Genomic DNA, 23,622 nt, shown 5'->3' on the forward strand with positions numbered 1-23,622 from the left:
TCAGTCTTCAACTAAGGCCAAAAAGCCTCAGTAGAACATGGATGACAGTACAGGGGACAGAAATAAAAAAAATCTCTGGTAAAGTTTAGAGATATGGTGTCGCATCACACAAAGCTTTTAGCAATAAATTAAGACTTGAAAAAAAAGCCTCACAATGTACAAAGAACTACAATGTGCAAAGTAATGTCGCTGAACCAAAATTTAGTTTATAATCATTTTATTTCAAGTGTTTTTTTAAAATCATAAACGGAGTTTTGGAATCCAAAGTCAAAACATTTATTCTTCATAGACTTAGAATCTGACAAGCAATTCCAGACCTTGCTTTCCAAATCCAGTGTTCTCTGCTGTTTTTCAGACTGAGACCTAGTATTTAAAACTACTCCGTCCTAAACGTGTCATTCTGGATAACTGTTGTGCACTTGCTGTTGATAAGATTCTTCTGAAAACAGTCCATCAAATATATAAAGAATGGTTTCTGTCCAGGTATCAGCAGAGAGGGGAGAACTACTAAACACCTATCAAAAAATCATCTCTTCATTTAAAAAATAACAAAACCAGTGCTGTTCTCTGCCATGAGAGAACATGCAAAATTAAATTACTTTTGTAGACTGTGGCAATATTTTATTACCTACACAGGCCTCAATCTCATTTAAAGATCTTTCAATACAAAGTCACCATCAGGATTTACTCAGTAAAAATCCTGGGTACTAACATGGCCCTACACGTGCTATTCCAAAGAGGAACAGGTTACTTTTGAGGAAAAGAGCTGCCTTGGTAACTTCCCTCAAATGCTTATTTTAAATAAACATAGTTAATGGAAATATTTTTTAAACCAACTCTGGGTACTATCTCGCAAACTGCCCACCAAATGGAAAAGGAAATCAAAACTTTCTCTACGTACTTGGGAAACTTTCCACCTTTACTTTTCAGATTATGACTTTTTACCTTTTTTTTTGACTGTCTCATACAATATTTAAAAATTTTTAAATTGTTTTCCAATGTAAGTTCTTTTTCAAATGATCTTCACAACCCAGAACACAGACAACAGAGCAACATTTTCAAGTCACATTGATAATAATGAAGAGATGAAAATGGACGGATGTCTGAAAACAGGTATTCCCTCTGCTCCAAAGGTGAGCAAACTTGTAACATGTGAACAACACGGAACTCCATCCCTCAAACTCAGAATGCTTCCATTTCATATGTCAATACATTATTCTTAAAACTTAAAGTTTGGTCACTTGGAAAAACTGAACAAAAATTACTCCCTGACCCCCCTAAACAACAAAATAGCTTTAATTGCCCCTTTCTCTCCCCAGAAAAACAGGGAAGTAGTTAGGGCTGAAGCCTTTAAATCTGAAATTTCAGCTCCTAAAACATTGCTGCAATCTGCTCAAAGGTACAAGCTCACCATGTCTCCTTCTCCACTACTTCCTCATTTATAAGTTTATTTCCACACACACATGCACACACACACGCGCACGCACACACACACTCGCTCACACATATTCTTACTCTCAAGTAAGACACTTTTTTGTGTTTGTTGATAAATTATGAGGATTATGAACTAGGTGTGTACAGGGTTTCATAGGTGCTTTGTAAACATCAGAGTCACTTGAGTCCTTTTCTCCAAAAGCCTGAAATCAAATCACGCGACCAGCAAATCACTATTTCCCCAGACGCTGTTCACAGGCTGCATACTGACGGAGGGCAGAGAAAAAGTCCTCATAACTGATGTTTAGGTGGGAAGGCAAAGAGCTGGAAAAAAAATCAAAGGAGGAAAAAGCAATTAGATGATACGTTATAATTTGGAGAAGGGGAACCAGAAGGGTAATGACCAAAAAGATTAAGAACCGAAGAAAGTAAATTACAAGCATAGAGTACATCAAACTATTTCTACTAAATGATTATTAAACTCGCTGTGAAAGAGTTCAAATAAAAACTAACCCCTGTATACATTTTTTTTTTTGACATTTTAAAGGGACTTGTAAAAAATAATTTTAATCTTAATGGAGTATAGCTGACTTACAATGTTGTGTTAGTTTCAGATAAACAGCCAAGTGATTCAGTTATACATATACACGTTCCTTTTTAGATTCTTTTCTCATATACATTATTACAGAATATTGGGTAGAGTTTCTTGGGCTACACAGTAGGTCCTTGTTGGTTTACATTCTACACTTCCTAGGTACTGCTCAGTCCCAAAGATCGACCCTTACTGTGACTTTCCATCCAAGCACCAATCTTACATCTTCATCTGCCATCTTAAGTCTAAACAGACCATGGCCTCAAAATCTTATTCTTGAATTCAACCTGTTTCCTTCAAAATAAATGGTTCCTTGACTTTCCCATTTGTCTCAATGACACTGTAATTTATCCAGTCACTAAGGCTTAAAAGCTCAGGAGTCATTTCATTTCTCCTCTAGTTTTTACTGCAATTAGAAAAGTGCTAGGCCTGCAAGCAAACTTGGTAATTAGTTCTCATGAATAAGAGAATTCATAGTATGTTTCTCCTAGGACCCAAAATTAAAATATATTTTTAGGTTCCTAAGTTTCTCTCTTTTTTTTAATTTCCACATGTGCTTTATCTCATGCAGCAAATTCTATCAACAGTATTCCACAGTGTGTATTCTTTTATTCATGTCTGGGCTTTTTTTCAATCAATATTATGTTTGTGAGATTCACCTGTGATGCATATTTTTAAAATTTGTTCATTTTCACTTTTATCCAGTTTTCCCTTTTATAAATACTCCACAAAAGCGGCATGGAATACCAGCCAGAGCACTATCCGCCCCAGATGGAGGTAAGGAGGAGGTGAAGCATCTCATCATCTCTCCTCCTTTTCTACCCAATGGCATCCACTTTCACGAAGTAAGTATAGCTTTTAAATGTATCAAACAGTGCATATTATTTTGCAAACTTGTTTCTTTCACTCAATCATATTTTTGAAGGTTTATTCAGTAGATATATGTGGCTTCTACATCCGGTTTATTCAGTTTAAGTGTTACATATATCTCACTGTATGCGTGTGCCATAGTTTAACTATTCTACTAATGGACATTTGGTTCTTTTTTAATATTTATTTTTATTTATTTTGGCTGTGCTGGGGTCTTAGCTGTGGCATGTGAGATCTTCATTGTGGCATGCGGAATCTTTAGTTGTGGCACCTGGGCCCCCGCACTGAGCTTGGAGGCTGAGCCACTGGACCATCCAGCCACTGGATACCAGGGAGTCCCATTGGGCTATTTAATTTTCTTGTATTCCTCACTGAGCTGCCCTTCTCTTTTATTTTAAGTCAGGGGTCTGCAATTACAGTCCAGGAGACTGCCACCTATTTTTGTAAACAAGGCTTTATGAGACCATGGTCACACACATCTGTTGACATAATCGTCCAGCTTGTTTAACTATACTGGCCTGTGTTTAGTTGCAACAGAGAACAGCAGTTCTGAAAGAGACACAGCTTTCGAGATCTAAAATATTTAGCCTCTGGCCCTTTATTCAAAAAGTTTGCCAAATTCTGTTCTAAATAAGCAGTTTCATTCTCATCCATGTACTCGCTCATAAATTACAGGTATGGACCCTTCCGTTGTCATTTTAGCTCATTCTTACCCAGACCCAATCTACTCTAAAACATAGCTGTGAAACAAATCTTCCAAAATCACCATTCCCACTGATTTCCTACTGCCTTTCTAATAACTACACACATTCCTTATGCTTATATTTAAAGCATTCTCAATGTCAACAGTCCCAAACTATCAGACTTCACCATATACGACTAGACTCCAACACTAAGTCTCTGCACCGGTGTGGCCAGTTCCCTATTTCCTTCTAACGTGATGCTCATGTCTTGCCTCCTAGGTTTTCTTTGTTCCCTGCAGCTCACTCCCTACACTTTCTACCTTTTCTCTAATTACAAAAATGCTACCCCCTTTACACATTTTGCATCAAGTTACATCTTTTCTGTAGAATCAACAACTCTGGCCCACAGAGATCACTCCTGATCTCCTATGATGATTAGTTTTAATACCAAATATCTGCACAACCACAAAAACAATTGTTTCTGAGTCATTTATATAGGTTTTTATTTTACCACTGATACCGTCACACACCTGAGGGAAAGGATCAGTATTACAATAATTCTTTGGGAATTCCCACCACATCCAGTATGGTGCTGGGTTCAAGAAACACTTGCTGGACTGAACCAAAGTCAGTACACTTTTAACTACTTACATAATCTCAGTCAACCTGATGTGCCAGGGAAGAAAGCCTAGTGTGCTGTCCACAGGACCAAACTTCAATACTAAATCAGGGTCAGGGAAACCATTTGAACCTTAGAAAGAAAAAAAACACATATATGAAATTAATACACACTGCTTACCAAAAAATGACCTACAGCAAAATCTGTTCATCAAATTGGTTTATGTTTTTATGTATCTGTTCTCTTCAGAAACTTTATTTATATGTTCCATACCCCAATTTCTTGGCACAACATATACTTTTATATCTGTTATTTCCAAATGTGGAAATTTTCTCTAACGGCTGTTTAACTGGACTGATTACCTGACAAGGAGGGGTATCGCAACTCCCACCCATTCTACAGGTAGTCCCCAAATCCCATCTATCTTTCGAGACTAAACTTAGGTGTTCTCTTGGCATCCTGAGACCCACACTGCTTTAAGGACTCAAATACTTATTCTGGCCACAGAACCAAGTAACTTCAGGGATGAAAAGCAACTTTAAAAGCTGTCTATTCTCCTTCCCTCCACATGCGCCGATTTTACAGGACAAGACCAACTCCTAGCTATACAGTACAAATGGTCTCAGGATTCCCTAGAGCCCAAGCTTCCCAGGACGGGAAGAGGAGACTGTACACCTGCCTCAACCAAGATCTGACCATTCTTTGCTCTGCAAGCTGCTTTCCATATGAGATCTGGCTTGAGAGGAAAAGGGGAATAAAAAATATTTCAACTACTAAAAAATGAAGTAAAATAAATCTAAATATAAATAATCATTGATGTAGCAGAAAAGAAGCTATAATCCAAGGGACCCAGGTTCTAAGAGTTTCTAATAACCTCACTTCAGCCACTAACTTTCTGGTCACAAGGTAAATGGAGAATTTATCTGAATGAATGAAAAATACATTTGAAATTGTATGGCTATAAAAGCTAACAATGGACATGAATTTATTAAAATTATTGCCTTTCTTCAAAAGGATTAAGGATAAGGCTAGTAAGCAGAAGGACCAAAAAGTTAAGGCAAAAAGTTCCTAAGGAACTCTGGAAAGAATAAACAAACTAAAGGTTTTTATAAGCAATTGAAAAATAGATAAAATATAATGTTACACGTAGTATAAGATGACAAAATCAGTGGTATAGTTGGTATAATAGAACAGAAGGAATACTAACAAAGGAGTCGCAGATGATAGTAGTAGTATATTCCCGGGACTGTTTCCTAAATAGCTGTTAAGTTCAACCTTAATATTCAAACTTAACAGACAGTTCAAACTAAGAAGAAAGAGGAATGTTGTATGTCATTTTATCTAAATAAAACTGAAAGATAAAATAAAATAAGGCAAAATAAATTTTAAAAGAAGGAGGTAGAAGTTCTATTTTTAAGGACTGCCCCCCAAATCCCTTTAGATCCCCTCCTTTACCAATAATTCTGAAGCAAAGGAGGTGACTACAAATTTTATTATCTCAAAACTATGTGGGTCTCTAAACTTTAGAAACATAGTAAGTACAACAAAATCAGGCTTTATGGTAAGAATGAGACACAGATATTCTCCTTCATACAGCGTCCTTGTGAGACAAAACTAAAAGCAAACATACACGACTTACTAAGTAAACTGTCCAACACATCTACATCCAAATCTGCGGATTTCTTTTGCTGCTGGGCTACTAACTGGCAGAAGTCTTGAGCAGCTCTTACAATATCTGCTTTTCCATCTTCTGGGGACAGCACCTTCACTGACGACTGACAATTTAAAACTGGAAGAAAAAATAAGATATTAAAAAAAAAAAATACCCTCTTCCAAATATACTTCAAAATCAGTTTCAAGAAAAAGCACAGTTCTTACAGTACACAAGAATCCTTTACGCCCTTCCATTTTAACACCAAAGCATACCTAGCTACTCTGCTCTGAAAGAACCTGTACATAACATCTGTGTATTTATTTACATAGTCTTATCAAAGTGCTCAGAATGACCTTGTATCTATGAATAAATCCTCTAGAAAACAGAAATTTTCGTTATAGTTCAGTTCAGTCATGTCCGACTCTTTGCATCCCCATGAACCACAGCACGCCAGGCCTCCCTGTCCATCACCAACTTCCAGAGTTCACCAAACTCATGTCCATTAAATCAAGTGATGCCATCCAACCATCTCATCCTCCATTGTCCCCTTCTCCTCCTCCTCTCAATCTTTCCCAGCATCAGGGTCTTTTCAAATGAGTCAGCTCTTCGCATCAGGTGGCCAAAGTACTGGAGTTTCAGCTTCAATATCAGTCCTTCCAATGAAAACCCAGGACTGATCTCCTTTAGGATGGACTGGTTGGATCTCCTTGCAGTCCAAGGGACTCTCAGGAGTCTTCTCCAACACCACAGTTCAAAAGCATCAATTCCGCAGCGCTCAGCTTTCTTCACAGTCCAACTCTCACATCCATACGTGACCACTGGAAAAACCATAGCCTTGACTAGACAGACCTTTGTTGGCAAAGTAATGTCTCTGCTTTTTAGTTATAGGGTAACTTACAATTTCTGCTCACCCAAAATGCCACCTACAATCACAGCATAGGCAGCAATAACACAGACAGAAGACAAAAATGAAGGCTGCAGGAAGAAAACAAGTTGCTTCAATGGGAATGAGCTGTCTATAGCACACGGGTTTACCTTTCCAAACTCTTACTCTGTGGAGCTGTTTTACATTTGATTGATAGGATTCTAGATAACTAATAGCTCTGCCTAATTCTTGTTTATAGACATGCGATTCTTTGTCTGGTAGAGATTCAATTATATTCATTCTAATCCTGTAGAAAAACAAGCTTTGTCTCTATTCACGTTATTTATTTTAATATTTTTGATCTATAAGTGTGTCCACTCTTTGGATTCTCTTTGAACAGGCTATAAAATCTACTGATTCCTGGTTGTTTGAGTTGAGTAAAATCTTTAACATGTGTTTATTTTTTAGTATGTATGAGTCATGATTTTCTTTTTCTGAAAATTATCTTTTAACCAGATGAAGAAAGAAAAGTCTAACCCTGATGATTAAAGGTAGTGATAATAAACACTAGGGCAAAATGAATAAATAAAGGAGTAATAGAATCTGCCTTGAAACACAAAAAACTTTATCTGCATATGTTAGGTATTCAGTTTTACACTCATGCTTACCTTGATCATCTTTGTCATTACTATTTGCAAACTCTGGTGAGTATTTGGAACAATCTAAGCCCAGAAGTTCCTGCTGTTGTTTTAAAATTTCATCCATCAATCTGGAATTATTTCTTTTGAAAATACCTTAAAAAGAAAAAAAAAAAGATGTACATGTCAACTAGGTTAATTTATCCTCATCAATAATAATGGATGCTTGTTATGAAAATAATACTGGATCCAGAACTGAAAAAATTCCAAATGAAGCAATGATGACTAATCCTAAACTAGAATCTAAAAGGAAAACATGACAACAAAGCTCTTATTTAAAGAGTCTGGCCTCAGACTAAAGTCAAAAAAAGGACAGGAGTAACAATTCCATGTCAACATGAATATGAGAGGAGTTCAGACCTATAAAGAACTTTTCACAGACCATTCACTTGACATCTTCATTTACAGGTTAAGAAACGAAGACCCAGGTCTCAGAAAGACCCTTAAGGGATTTGTCCGAGCGTGTAGAAACTGCAGCAGCGGTCCAAAGTTTCTATCTTCCTCTCTCCCAGACTACTTTCCTTACAGATTCACTCTGTGCATGCAATACTGTTACCTCAATTTGATTAGTTTTTTTTTTAACAGTAAGAGTAATATGAATTATGTAAAAAGGAGAAAAACAGAAGGGGCTGAGAGCCTGGTGGGCTACAGTCCATGGGGTTGCAAGAGTCAGACGCAACTTAGCGACTCAACAACAACAAAGAGAACAGACAAAAGTGCAGAAATCAAAATTTAGTAAATTCGAGTAAAGCAGGAAAATATACTACATAAAACTCTTTCTGATCCTCCAACTATGCACATGAAAGTAAAAACTACAGTTACTCTTGCATCTCTGAGGAAGATGAAGGAACTATTAAGAAACAATTCATATAGAGAGCTCTAATAAAAAACAATTCGGCTAGTTTCAGAGAGGCCAGCCTTCTAGTGGCCACTGCCTCTTAGACCTTTATCAAGGGCTCCTTCTCTGTACTCTCAGTCAGCTCTGTCTTTAACAAAACAGCTCAAAGATCAACTGGGAGAGACAACATAATAAAAAAATATATATACACAGTAACACAGAATCTGCTGAATATGCTGTATAATGCCAACTTGGTTGAGTATGTGTCTATCAGTAGTTCAAAGATAAAAGCAGTCTCTTTGGTTAAGAAAAGGTTTTGTTAAACAAGCAAGACTAAAGCTGAGCTGACCTCAGAAAGTTAAGAGAGAAGAAAACGGAGAAGATAGATCGTGAAGAAAAAAAGCACTGAATGCTCACAAGACAGACAAATACTACTTTTGATTTGAGAAAAGCAGCAAGGGAATGGGCCTAATTTTTACTTCATTTGCCTACCCAATGGGTAACCAACCTTTTCTGGGCAATGTATAAACGTGTCGAAATATTCGTCTTTACGAAAACCAACCTGGCAACAGTATAGAGAAGGACTGGCAGCAGACTACTGCAGTAGTCCACACATAACTTGATAAAGCAGTGAAAAAGAATTCATTGTGAAGAGCTGAGAGAACAAACAACAGAGGCAAACACAGAAAATTCCATGGCTTCAATCCTGGGAAACAGAAGTTGATAATATTTTTCTGAAGTAGGGAAATTCTACAAAGAACTGGTTTGAAGGAAAAGACTAGTTTTAGACAGCTGATGACGGACGATTTAGGTGGGGTTACTGTCAAAGCGATTAAAGACAGGGGGAAAGGGTGTTCATGACAGGGGTAGGTCAAACAAGCCCCACGGGTAGGGCTCTTACTGTTGCACCTACAAGAGGCTAGCACAGGGCCACGCACAGAAAAGTGAAAGTCGCTCAGTCATGTCCGACTCTTTGCGACCCCACGGACTATACAATCCATGGAATTCTCCAGGCCACAATACTAGCGTGGGTAGCCTTTCCCTTCTCCAGGGGATCTTCCCAACCCAGGGATCCAACCCAGGTCTCCCACATTGCAGGCAGACTTTTTATTTTTTTTACCAGCTGAGCCACAAGGGAAGAAGCCCAAGCACAGAACAGACACTGAACAAATAAAGGTCTGCGGAAAGACCATTACAGGTCAGAGACCTTCTTCCTTCTCAAAATCCTATCCTCATCCCAGATTGCTTGAATTATCTTCTGGATCAATTCCCAATTTACTCCTTGAATGGCCTCTTCTCACTCTGCACTGAATCTTTTTCCTCTTTCCATCCCTAAATGGAGACTACTCCTCAGCGTTTCTGCCTCAGCCCTCTTTCTGCCCATGCGCTCCTCCTCCTCTGGTTCTTTACGAGACTTTAAAACCCCAGCATCAGGATCAGGGTAAGATGAATGAGGCAAAACTGGGGGCAGGAGGCTGTGCGTTGCAAAAATCCTAGTAACTAAAATTAATAATAACTTACTGTAATACCTTTCAAAAATTAAAAATAATGCAAAACATCCATGATGAACAAAATATTAAAATTTTAAGTAAAAAAAAGGATCGGCATTTGGTTCCCAACATTTTGAGTTTATTCAAACATTTAATCACACCTTGAAGTTCTGTAAGCATCTGAAAATGAACAAATCTAAAACTTGGTAGCTTATCTTTCAAAAAAGCTCTCAAACACTTACATTGCATCAAGTTAACAGAAAGAAATAGTACTAAAGTGTAAAACTTCTATGTACTTAGGGACAAAGCCTAAAGGAGAACAGTAAATATGTAAGGTTGATGGGACAGTGGGTGGTTTAAAATCACAACTGCTGTAAACTGCTGCTCATATAATTTTTAAAAATCACCACCAACACCAACCAAAATTTAAAAAAGCCCTTCTTGTTGTTGTTTTCCTTCTAATAACATCATCAATAGCTACCCAGACACCCAGACATGGTCTCTCCTCTCTGGCATTACCACCACCAGCCCTATCAGAATGCTAACCCTTGACTCTTCTACAGCAACGCTCCCCTGAACCTATTTCCCTTTGTCCACTGTCCCCACTGTTTCAAGCAACAGTCTTCTTTATAATATTGCAACCACCCTCTGATGGGTCTTCTGCCCCTTCTAGCGAGTATCACTACAGACAGATCTTCCTTGGGTACATCTGTAAGCCCGGCACATTCCAACTTTAACCTCTTAAATGGCTCCCAAAATGCTTACAAAAATCTACAGTATTAGGACCAAACTGTGCAGGTCCATATTAACATTCCATGTTATGCTTCCACACTTGGTAGGTAGAAATAATTTATGTTTATAACATAACGGAGTCTTCCAATTTTTCTATACTTCTCTACCCAGCAAATCTGATTGCTTTATATTGCCCCCAAAACACCTGAAGTGACTCTAACCTTCAACCTTTGTTACCTCCTCAGCCCCACATCTGTAAAATTCTCTTAATTCTTCAGGCCAGCTGAAATGTCATCTTCCCCCAAGAAGCTGCTCTCTCTAGCCAGATATGCCCAATTCCTCCTCTGACCTACCTCACTCTTGCAAATACAAACATCTGCTCAAACTCCTTAACAAACCAATATTCTACTTTTATTAGTTATAGCTTAACCCTCCCCCACCCCCACTGAACTGTAGTCGTACCTGTGAACTTGGGTCTTATTATCTCTTTTCCCCTAAGGTGCCTTCCACGTAGCAGGAGTTCAATGTTTATTTAATAAACTAAATTATCAGTCCACAAAGTGCCACCTAATAACAATGAAACCTAAATGGACATGACACTGAATGGAATTTTTAAGAAGTTTCCAGGAACCTCTCACAATAAAAGGAGACACTTCCTTATTGCACACAGGCAGAAATGCTGTTAAAAAGGAAAATTATTACAGAGAGATGCAAATACTTTTTATAAAAAAGACCTCCAGAAAGTTATTTTAAACTGAACCTTTATCTTGGCTGCTTTGGATGGAAGGATGAAATTAAAAAGTAGTTTCTGAAAAGTACTAAATGCAAAGACAGATTACCAGCAAAGTAATTCCTGATATCCCGCAGCTTGATCACCATCCAGAAATCTGATTACACTCTATGGTTCTTATCTTACTAACACTTCCCATAAGCAATATTCTTGGGCTACAGTTTTCAGGATTCAAAGTCTACACATACACACTTCACATAACAAGATCTGTGACAAGATAGAAGAATGCCTCTGACTGAGACAGGCAATTCCTCTGGCAATATTGTAATATATGTGAGAGCCTTTTCTCATATCATAATTCATCTTGTTTGCCTTCACAGAATCTAAACTAAAGGCAAAATGATGTAATAAAAATAAAGAAACCATAATAAAAGTCCTTTAATGCAAAAGGAAGCAGCACACACTTAGAAATAACACTAGCAAATACTCAAATTCTTGAGAACCCTGTGTTTTACTGAATTATATAAAAATGAACTGCAAGAATTATTTTATCCTGTCCTTTTACAAAGGGGGAAACAGACCCAGCAAGGCCAAGCAATTGCCCTTGGTCAAGAGTCTAAGCCTTTGGATTGAAATCCAGGTCTCCTGACTTCCAATTATTCAGTTCAGTAACTATGTAATGCTGATAAACAGCGCTAAATTCATCTTACAACTTCCCTCCCCCAAAAGTTGGCCGTTTTACAAATGAACAGAATCTTTAAAAACAAAACAAAACTAACACTAGAGCTCTTTTTAAGGTTTTTAAGAAGTTACAGGGTAACAGATACTTGATCTTTAAAGGTGACTTAGGAATCTCAAGTTAGGGTTTTGCCATAATGATTTAAAGACTTTTACATTATGCTTGTCGCTCTACAACTGTATCTCATGCACAATTTCCCTCATGTAAACTATCTGGAAATATATATATATAGAAAAGATATATGAAAGAGCCAAAATTTTTAAAAACATACACGAGCACACACCAGAAAGTCTACAATTTCCATGAAAGAATAAAATATTATGCTAGGAAAGCAGACCTCAGAAAGACAACAATGTTTTTGGTATTTCTGATAAACACTAAGCGAAATGTAGATCTCTTTTTATATCTTAAGAAAGAGCCTTTTTAATTCTAGTATTAAAAACTGTATAAGATGTTCAAAGTGTAGACAACAAGGAAATGTCCCATAACCATCCATCCTAACAAACTGAATGTCCCTTAATCTCATCATCATACAACGACTACTTCTGGTTTTTAATATTTCCTAGTGGTCATGTATGGATGCGAGAGTTGGACTGTGAAGAAGGCTGAGTGCCGAAGAATTGATGCTTTTGAACTGTGGTGTTGGAGAAGACTCTTGAGAGTCCCTTGGACTGCAAGGAGATCCAACCAGTCCATTCTGAAGGAGATCAGCCCTGGGATTTCTTTGGAAGGAATGATGCTGAAGCTGAAACTCCAGTACTTTGGCCACTTCACGCGAAGAGTTGACTCACTGGAAAAGACTCTGATGCTGGGAGGGATTGGGGGCAGTAGGAGAAGGGGACGATAGAGGATGAGATGGCTGGATGGCATCACTGACTCGATGGACATGAGTCTGAGTGAACTCTGGGAGATGGTGATGGACACGGAGGCCTGGCGTGCTGCGATTCATGGGGTCGCAAAGAGTCGGACACGACTGAGCGACTGAAGTGAGTGAGTGAGGCATACCTGTAGCAACCCACTCCAGTGTTCTTGCCTGGAGAATCCCAGGGACGGGGGAGCCTGGTAGGCTGCTGTCTATGGGGTTGCACAGAGCTGGACACGACTGAAGCGACTTAGCAGCAGCAGCAGGCATACCTGACCAAGCAATTTTGTATCCTGCTTCTCTCACGTGAACAACATGTATCCTTCTTTGGTGCTAATCTGGATTATTTTAACAATTGCATTATTTAACAAAAAAGGCCTCTGAATTCAGTAAACATTTCAAGTACAATGGGAAGCCACTGGCAAGTTTTATTTAGAGTTTGAATAATATTACCAAAAAAGTTCACGTTGTTGATGGGTAAAGAATGGATTATACAGGGGCCAGAACAGAACTGAAGAGAAATTCAGAGGCCACTACAGCAATAATCCAGGTGAAAAATAATGAAAACTTGGGTGGCTGCAATGAAGAACCACAACCAAGTGGCAAATTCGGAATATCTTCTAGAAGATCAAGGAGGCCTGATGACAGACGAGAGGCAGAACATATAAATTTTCAGCTTGAGCAGTTGGTTGGAAGGTAGTGGTTTCCCATTTTCTGAGAAATAAACCGAGCAAGGCAGGGTCTGGTGGCGGGGGGCGGATTCAAGAGTACTGTTTTGGACACGTTAAGCTTTTGAGATGCCTAATAAAATACACATGGAGATGTTAGGTAAGCAGTTAGATACAGGAGCCTGGAATTATAGAAAACATAAGGACTGGAGAGTCAAACCTGAGTGTGAGCATACAGATGGTAATTAAAGCAAAAGGATTGGGAAAACTATCTGGGTCAAGAGTCAGCAAACTACTGCCACTGGAACACAGTCACACCATTCATTTACGGCCACTTTCTGACTGTAGTGGCAAAGCTGAGTGTTTGTGACAGGGACCATATGGCTCACTAAGTCTAAAATATTTACTACCTGGCCCTTTAAGAAAGTTTTCTGACCCCTGATCTAGGAGATAGGGTGAACATCAGAAAGACAAGGGCATACACATAGCACAAACTTCTAGGATATCCCAACTTTTAGAAGTGGAGCAAACAAGCCAGAAGGAACAGGCAGTGAGACAGGAAGACAGCCAAACACACATGATGTCATGGAAGCCAAGAGGGAAAATATTTCAAAGACAGTGGAATTAAATATGCCCTACACAGGTTATGAAAAGCTATAACCAACCTAGACAGCCATATTAAAAAGCATTACTTTGCAGACAAAGGCCCGATTAGTCGAAACTATGATTTTTCCATTAGTCATGTATGGACGTGCAAGTTGGACCATGAAGAAAGCTGAGCACCGAAGAACTGACGCTTTCAAACTGTGGTGCTGGAGAAGACTCTTGAGAGTCCCTTGGACTGCCAGGAGATCAAACCAGTTTATCATAAATCCTTAGCATGTTAACCAGTCAAGAAACTGAGATTCAGAAAACCAGGAACCCACATATAGTAAGAAAAGAAAGTGAAGTCACTCAGTCATGTCCAACTCTTTGTGACCCCATGGACTGTAGCCTACCACACTCCTCCATCCATGGGATTTTCCAGGCAAGAGTACTGGAGTGGGTTGCCACTTCCTTCTCCAGGGGATCTTCCCAACCCAGGGATCGAACCAGGTCTCCCTCATTGTAAGCAGATGCTTTACCATCTGAGCCATCAGGGAAGTCCTTAGACCACATATAGTAAGGGACAGATCTTAAATATTGCTGCTTCTAAAATTTATATGAACTGAATAATCAATTCTAGAAAATGAGACTTTCAAAATACACATGTATATCTTTTTTAAATCTGAAATCTAAACTTTTGCTGTGACTATTGCTTCTCTTCAATAGAAACAGATTTTTAAAGCAAGTGTTTATAAGGACATGATAAAGAAAGGAAAGAAAAAGCAAGATAAACACTGAACCAATCTCGTTACAATCTCTCATCTCACCAGCTAAGGAACTAAAGTAATACTTTTTTTTAAAATAAATAAATACCCATCCTTTGAAATAGTCTACCTTTCTTTTTATTTTTTATTTTTTTCTACCTTTCTTTTTAAACGAGACACCTAAGTAAGTTATCTGGTGGTTATCCTCATTTAATTCTCTAACAATCCAATTATAACACTATTAGAGGCAATCTTCAGAGAAGAAAACATATACTTATAGGACAATTTTTTTAATGCACCAATAAAATTTTACATGACTGAAGTACTCAGAACAAAATAAATCTCATAAGCCATTAAATAATTTTGTTTCAAGAGAAAGCCCCATGATACCTCATGCTACTGCTGCTGCTGCTAAGTCGCTTCAGTCGTGTCCGACTCTATGCGACTCCATAGACGGCAGCCCACCAGGCTCCCCCGTCCCTGGGATTCTCCAGGCAAGAGCACAGGAGTGGGTACGGTACCTCATAGACAACAACTATCCTGGAAGGAGCATGCTGTAGCAAGGTAAGAGATACATGGGACAGTGACACGGTACAGAGCGAGGGCTGGGTTTTAGCTCCAGTTCTTCAGCAAGAGAGATAGATAAACAAGCTATGTGGGTTTTCTAAGCCTCGGGCTGTACATCTTAAAAATGAGATTATCTTCACAGACTCTGCTCATCTGACAAGGAAATAGTTCAACAGAGAGCAGGAGCTTCATAAAATTAAGTTCAGTTGATTAAAAAAAAGTCAAGTGTGTCCTACAACTCACAGCATGAACGTTCATATTAGTGGATGAAGAAAACTCTATTTACCTTTAAATACCTTTTACAAATTATCTTTATTACCTCTAGATAAGTAACACTTTACCAAGGCTTTAAGATGACCCAACATAATCAGGAAGAGTACTAACGTGCCTGGATTATGGTTATATTCTCTTATTAGTGGAAGTTGGTACAGCATAATGGTTAAGCACAAAAGCTTTGGAATAAAACCTGGTTCAAATTCTAGATCTGTCTCTTACTATATGTGGGCTCCTGGTTTTCTGAATCTGTTTCTTGACAGGTTAATGTGCTAAGGATTTAATGCACTTCTTTGCATAGCACATGGTGCATAGTAACAGTGCAACAAAGAATAATTATTACTATTAAGGAAAGGTTTGTTTTCATACATAAATCCAATACTATGGTTAAATAGAAAGCTACTCAGAAAACAAGGTCATTTCAAAAACAGGATAGAGCTTTTCAAAGACAAAGCAAAACTGGGATAGTCAAGAGAAGCTACCTAGCAGCTAATAGTGAGAATGATTTACAAGGATCTATTGATAGCTTTTGACAGGTTGCTAGCCCTTTGTAGAAAAAGGGGAGAGGACATCACAGGATGTTAAGATAAACGTGAAATTCTGTATTGTATTTGCAATGTACTATACGAAGGTGAAGATTAGAAATAAAATCCCTTGGAGAGAAGACAAGTACCCTAGTTTGTACTGTCTATGTATCAAAATTTAATCACATTTATATTCAGACTTTCAACACTTCTGGCAACTCCATATTTCAGCGTAAAGAGCACAATACTTGATAAATTTATATTTCCCAACAGCATCTGTGTCAGTGTGCCAAATAAGTAAACTAGGGCAAACTATGTTCATTTCCCTCCCACTATTTTAAGGCTTCTGGGTATTGGTGCTAGAAAACAAATTACAATTCATCATCCTTACCTACAAAAAAATCCAGCCTCTTCTTTCAATTCAAGGAATACATACTGACCTACTCATTACATGCAAACACCAACCTGAGGATAGATACCATCTGCGGAGCTTACAAGCTAGTATCAAATTTTGAGCACATGTACATACAGCTACTACTTCCCAAAATGGAGAACTTGGAGATGTACAGCATTTAAGGAGATTCAAGGATACAGCAAGATTAGGAATGGAATAGCTGAGAGAGAGTACCACTTAAAAGAGCAATGATAGCTTTCTGACAGATAGCCATTTGCCAAGAAAAGGAAAAGAGGACACTCCAGAAGGAGGGGACATCAAGTACCTGGTCATGGAAAAAGTAAAAGGCATATACAAGAAGGAGAAAGAGGTTGGGAAGGCTGGAAGTGTACAGGGCAGATCGTTTTTAACGCTAGTGTGAAAACTCTGAGCCACAAAACCGTTTCACAAGACATCGAGTATGGCTTTACAATCACAGAAATAACACTACAGAGAGGAATACAAAAGATCTGTTTTGTTGCTAAATCCTCACATAGAAGCAAATCCCTTATTCCAGATCACTCCAATTTATAGCAATAGTAAGTAATAATTCACTGCAGCACTATTTACAACTGCCAAGACAAGGAAGCAAGCTAAATGTCTGTCAACAGAGGAATGGTTTCAAAGAAGATGTGGTATGTATTATATACAATGGAATACTACTCAGCCATAGAAGGAATGAAATAGTGCCATTTACAGAAACATGGATGGACCTAGAGAGTGTCATACTGAGTCAAGTCAGTCAGTCAGAGAAAGACAAATATGATATCACTTATATGTGGAATCTAAAAAAAAAAAATGGTATAAGTGAACTTATTTACACAACTGAAGGAGAGCCACAGCTGTAGAAAACCAACTTACAGGGGGAAGGGTGGTGGGAACGGATAACCTGGGAAACTGGGATTGCCATATACACTCTGCTATATATAAAACAGATAACTAATAAGGACACACTGTGTAGCAGCAGGAACTCTACTCAGTACTCTGTAAAGACCTACATGGGAAAGGAATCGAAAACAGAGCGGATATACGTACACGTATAACTGATTCACTTGGGTGTACACCTGAAACTAACATGATATTGTAAATTACCTATACTTCAAATCAATAAAGCAGAAAGAAAAAATATTAACTAATAATTAAGACCCACCCAAGATCATCCTCACTTATGAAAAGGAACATAAAAGATGAATGAATAATCTGATGTAATGTAACTAGTGGCATGTCCTTTCATCTGTGGTAGAGTCAAACTTCAATGTGTAAATGTATCATGTAAGTAGCTTAATAAAAGTAGAGTTGCTCAGGTCCCATTCGCCTAATTTGATCTGACCAATAACTCTGCTGAATCTACTTTTTATAAACACTCCCAATGACTCATTCATAGATGGCCCACAGACCATGTTTTGAAAATACTGCCCTACAGCAAGGCTATCAGCATGGCACCAATACAGCTGAGCAACAGGAACAGGTTCCATCCCTGAAGATAATGATACATCTCCAGGTAACCTGGATCAAGGCGTACTTTAACAGAGATCCAGGCAAGTATAGCCTCCCTAAAGCTAAAGCACCAAAAGCTCCAAACTCCAATTTTTGTTCCAGCCCAACTATGGTCATTGCTTAAATGATAAGAGTGTACACAAAACTGCCAAATTACCCTTCTAGAATTCTGAGCTCAAGAAATTCCTGAGAAAACAACTCAAATTTCTGACAGGTGAAAGAATTATTGTAGAAATTCTTGATTATAATCAAGAAGCAGTGCAGGTAAATGGAAACAAAAAGATCAGTGTGTTTGCACAGTCAAACCATGGTAAGTATTACTGAATTTTTCTGTCTAAGGATTAAATACAGGCTAGATCTAGCTGTAATTAGAATGAATGTATGTATGTGTTAGTCGCGTCCAACTCTGCAACCCCACGGGCTGTAGCCCACCAGGCTCCTCTGTCCATGGAACTCTCTAGGCAAGAATACTGAACTGGGTTGCCAATGCCTTCTCCAGGGGATCTTCCAGACCCAGGGATCGAAGCTGGCTCTCCCACACTTGCAGGCAGATTCTTTACCATCTGAGCCACCAGGGAAGCTGAATTAGAATGAAGGGATACAAGACAGAAAAATTTAAGGTGGTAAAGTAGCTCATCTCCAAGATGGCTGCCATCATCTCCACCCCAGCCCCACCCCTTCTGCATAAGCCATTTTCTCACTGAGGTCTATTTCTCCTTTTTTTTTTTTTAAATTTGGGGGCTGACCTGTGGCTTCTCAGACCAACAGGATACAGTAGAAGTAACACTGCATGGCTTCCTAAGTTAGGTCATAAGAAGTCCAGTTGTGGCCTTTGGCTAATTCTTTGGGAATAACTATAAAAGAAGTATGACTACCCTAAGGCCACTGTTAAATCAGGAAACTTAAGCTGGCCCTGTGAAGCCAGATGACCAACCATCCTCATCTATGCCAGCCATCACAAACCAGGTACTGAATATATGGTGTGAAACCTTTTACATCCCAGCTACTATCTGACTGCAACCTTATGATTAGAATAGACATCAAGAAAGAACTGCCCACCTGAACTAAGTCAACACATAAATTGTTTTAAAACACTATGCTCTGGGGTAGACTACAAAGTTAGAGATAACCAGAACAGCTGCCCAGGTCTTTATTTTACCTCATTTCTCAACTTTTCATTACATAAACTTACCTATCATATTTACTGATCTCAACACACTACTATTACTGTTGTTCCAGCTTCTCTAATGGGAATGCTTGACAATAAGGGATTCCCCATTCTCTGTGTGTGTGTCACATACTGAACGCTGTACTGATTATGGTAATCCAAATTCTACCTATTTTTGCAAGGTCTATCTCAGATGTCACCCCCTTCCTTAGTATGGACAGGGATAAGGAAGTACCATGTTCTTGGGAATACTTCTTAAGCATGTATGTTGAGAAGTAACTCTGTTCCTCATGGATTTTTCTCTCTTTAAAGTCTCTGTCATCCACTAGCATTAATACATTAGCTTATAATAATCTTTAGTAACTATCCCTGACTTTAGAATAAACTCTTTAAGAGACACAATGTCTGGTACTTCTTTGTGTCCTAATGCTTTATATCACAGCAAGTACTCAATAAATGTGACATTAAAGAGTATGTCAACAGGCTTTTTAAAATAAATTAAATATTTACATAGAAATAGGCTCAAGTGAAAGTTTGAGAAAACTGAATAGAGCTTAAGTATCTATATAGTTCCCCAGAAAAAGGATAAGTTTTCTTACATCACCACGTGACTTGCTCACTGACCTCCTTCATGTCTACTCAAAAGTCAATGAGGCTCAAGAGGAAGGGGACACACGTATACTTATGGATGATTTGGCGGCCCACGCCAGTGCTCTTGCCTGGAGAATCCCATGGATGGAGGAGCCTGGTGGGCTGCAGTCCATGGGGTCGCACAGAGTCGGACACGACTGAAGCGACTTAGCAGCAGCAGCATGTTGACATATGGCAGAAACGAACACAATACTGTAAAGCAATTATCCTTCAATTAAAAATAAATTTTTTAAAAGTCCATGAGGCTTTCTTTGGCCACTCTTTTTAAACCTGTACCCCCTAGTCCACCGTTGACTTTCAACATTCCTCTCCCCTTCCTCTGCTTCACTCTTCCTCACTGCCTTTATGGGCTAATACATTCTTCTCATTTATACTATTTGCACACTTCCACCAAAATGTAAGTTCCACGAGCATAAGAATTTTTGTCTTTTTCACTGGCCTAGATGCCTCATGCCTAGAACAGTATCTCCCAATTTGTCACCTGTTAAATGAATGAATCAATCAGTCAATACCAAGGAAGAGTAAATTCAAAGTCTCTTATTTCAAACAATGAAATTAACCCCTATCCCATTAAAAACTCATTAAAATTGCTTTTACAGTAGGACAAAAAGTGCTGAGTCTGTGCACTGAAAATGCTCCATAAAACTCTTTTTGATTATCAGTTAAGACTCGGTTAGCTTGACTTCTTCCTTTTCACCACCAATGGTTTCTTTGGCAAATATGATGGGATATTTCTGAATCACACCAGCAATTCAAGAACAGGAATTTCCAGAATAAGGAAGTGTGGCAATACTATAAACTGCATTCTATTTATTTATTTTTCTTCTCTACTAGAACATAATGGTACTTGCTTTATAAGAATTACCTGAATATAAGTGATTCACTTAAAGCCAACTTCACCACATTGCTCAATGGCTTTAATTAATTTCCCCTCTGCTTCACTTACTTTTGCCTCAGACAGTATTTCTGTTGCATCGCTCAAGCAAAGACTGTGTTGCCTTATTACAGTCTTGTGATTTCTACTGATCTTTTGGCAAGTTCCATAAAATCTCAGTACCTAAGTATTTTAACTTTAACCTTACAGGGTAAACTATCATTGAATGATGATGGGCTGTGAGTCACCATGTTCCTTGCTGGCTGCAAGGAAGGTGATCAGCTGATCAAAGACAACTCTAATACCCTGCAAGAGCTGCTGTCTGACCTCAACCTAACCTTTCTGACAAACCGTCACACTTAAACCTGCCTATGTGGTAAAGATTTAAATGCTAAAAATCAAGTTGTAGTTCCTGTGAGCATACCATTAATTTAAGGCATTGAACAGAGACTAAAATATTAGTTTTCTTTCCTTCATACCAACATTATTCAATCATTCTTACTTGGAAGGAAATGCTATTGCTTTTGACATTTGACTGAGACCCAAATAAAACATTTATCTCCTACTCAGTCCTCAAAGCCTGGCTTAAACACTATCTCCTCTGCAGGAACTTTGGGAGTTCCTCCAATCAGAATTTCTCTTCCTAAAGGAGATCAGTCCTGGGTGTTCACTGGAAGGACTGATGTTGAAGCTGAAACTCCAATACTTTGGCCACCTGATGTGAAGAGCTGATTTATTTGAAAAGACCCTGATGCTGGGAAAGATTGAGGACAGGAGGAGAAGGCCATGACAGAGGATGAGATGGTTGGATGGCATCACTGACTCAGTGGATATGGGTTTGGGTGGACTCCCGGAGTTGGTGATGGACAGGGAGGCCTGGCCTGCTGCGGTTCACGGGGTCGCAAAGAGTCGGACACGACTGAGCGACTGAACGGAACTTCTCACAGCAGTTACTAACTCTCAGCATCTGTTGCTCTCTCTGCCACTCCTGCGAATGTGTTTACCCCCAACAACCCAGAGTCTATGGAACTAAATGTTAAGAATCCAAAGAATATGCCTAGCACTGTGCTTTAACTTTGTAGCTACCCAATAAATGTTCAAGTTCTGTCTGTACCTACAAAAATTCCCTACAGTGAAAATTTCCTCAATCAAAACTTATGGGAGGACAAGCACTGTGTTGGCCCCTAAGGATCAAGGATCGCACAACATCCCAGGCAGCTGAAAACAGAAGGCGACCACTTTCCTGGCCGCCTAACCAGGCTCTCAGGTACTTTTCATAAGCCTACTTCAAATGCCACTTGTCCCCAGCCACTGAGCTGTGACTTAAAAACAGTGCTCTGGGCCTCTCTGACGAACCACTGCGGTGTAACAAAACGGTGAACCCGAAGGAAAGTTCAGACTGGCTAAAATATCAATCCTTCTCTTACTACCTTTCAAACTTTGGACAAATTTGTAAATGTTAGCGACCTCAGCTCCCGCATCTGTGAAACAAGGGTATACAAACACCATTCACTTTACTAGGACGTGATAACGAGTAAGAAATATTTTTAAGTATGTACAAGGCGATGAATCGGGGTCAAAGGTTTAGCAGGTGTTCAATTAAGCCTATCTCCTCTCCTTGAAAGCGCTAGCACCGTAATGTACACTTAGGGCCTCGGGTCACAGAAACTCGCGGAGCCGGGAGGGCTGTGCCGAGAGGCGCGCCCCGGTACACCTGCCGGATGTGCGGGCCCCGCGGCCGGAGAGGCCTCGGTCCCCCGACCCGCTCTGGGTCTCACCTTGATGGTCGTAGACGCTAATGTAAGAGATGCCCACGGCCATACACCACACCACGAGGCTTGCGATGTCCGAGAAGCTGGGGTCCTGCTCCTCCTCCGTGATCACCAGGCCCATGTGCACAGGCAGCTTCTCCAGGGAACGGCCGTCCGCGCGCCAGCGTAGTCGCCGGTGGGCGGCGGCCAGGGCCGGTCCCGCGCGCGGATGCCGGTGGTGACGGCGGTTCCTGCCGACAGCCGGGGGCTTGCGGAGCGTGAAGCCGAGCGGCGCTAGGACCGCGGCGGAGGCGGCGCGACAGCAGCGCCGCCAGATCCAGTTCCAGGTGCCGAACCGAACGCGGAGCCAGGAGGTGAGCGTGCGGTGCAGGCAGAGCAGAGCGTGCAGCACCCGCCACACCAGCTCGTACAGCCCCGTCATACTCTCGCGGCGCCCGGCGCCCTCTTCTCTCCCTCCCACACCCGCGACGCGACCGCTTCTTATCCGGCCCTGCGGCCGGCGCGGGCCATCGCTCCGCGTTCCCCCGCCCCCAGCACCCGATCCCCTTTCTACTGCCAACACCTCACCTCGCCCCCGCCGCCATCTTCCTCCTGCCTCGGCAGCCCCGCCCCCGCTAGTACATGGACAGTCCTGATTGGTCGACGTGGAACTCTGACGCGGCCTTTGAGTCCGAGGATGTGGCCCAACCCGGCGCGAGGGAGGGTATGGGCCTGCGAACTAACTGGGCCGGAGACCGAGGGCGCCCCCTGGTCGTGCGGAGGCCGAGAAGCAGTCGCCCGCCTGGCTCGCGTCGTCTTGATTGGAATGGGCGATTCCTGGAACCCCGCGACCTTCGGATCTTGGACGTCTTGTGCGGTCTGTCTCTTCTCACAGCCCCGCCAGAAACGGCTGCCAAAGAGTAAAAATGGCCCAAGTGGATTGGAAATTACCAGAAAGAACCTAGGGGTAGAAAGTAGCCCTCAGGAAGTGTTGATGCTGGAGTTCAACCAGGGTCGCCAGAGGGAAGTTGCCTGAAGAGGCTGAAGTGTGCCCCATGGAG

General features: G+C 40.2%; 1 protein-coding gene across 1 annotated transcript; it reads right to left on the reverse strand.

Annotated features, from left to right (window-relative positions):
- Nucleotides 1–1,291: 1,291 nt before the first annotated feature.
- On the reverse strand, nucleotides 1,292–23,003 carry NUS1 (NUS1 dehydrodolichyl diphosphate synthase subunit). Its single transcript, XM_052645985.1, has 5 exons — nucleotides 22,589–23,003; nucleotides 7,386–7,511; nucleotides 5,838–5,987; nucleotides 4,231–4,330; nucleotides 1,292–1,758 (listed from the first exon to the last, which is right to left on the reverse strand). The coding sequence occupies exons 1-5, from the start codon at nucleotides 23,001–23,003 to the stop codon at nucleotides 1,668–1,670; spliced, it is 882 nt and encodes a 293-aa protein (XP_052501945.1). The 3' UTR covers nucleotides 1,292–1,667.
- Between the last annotated feature and the right edge of the window lie 619 nt (nucleotides 23,004–23,622).

This window comes from Budorcas taxicolor, chromosome 9 (assembly GCF_023091745.1).
Source record: "Budorcas taxicolor isolate Tak-1 chromosome 9, Takin1.1, whole genome shotgun sequence".
Classification (NCBI taxonomy): domain Eukaryota; kingdom Metazoa; phylum Chordata; class Mammalia; order Artiodactyla; family Bovidae; genus Budorcas; species Budorcas taxicolor.

What these genes read in the sequence shown, in the direction of transcription:
- NUS1 (XM_052645985.1), bottom strand. Translation starts at nt 23,003, where the DNA reads ATGACGGGGCTGTACGAGCTGGTGTGGCGGGTGCTGCACGCTCTGCTC. An exon ending in TAGCGTCTACGACCATCAAG is followed by an intron (nt 7,512 to 22,588) that starts GTGAGACCCAGA and finishes TTTCTTTTTAAG; the next exon opens with GTATTTTCAAAAGAAATAAT. An exon ending in ATCAGGTTGACTGAGATTAT is followed by an intron (nt 1,759 to 4,230) that starts GTAAGTAGTTAA and finishes TTTTTTTTCCAG; the next exon opens with CTCTTTGCCTTCCCACCTAA.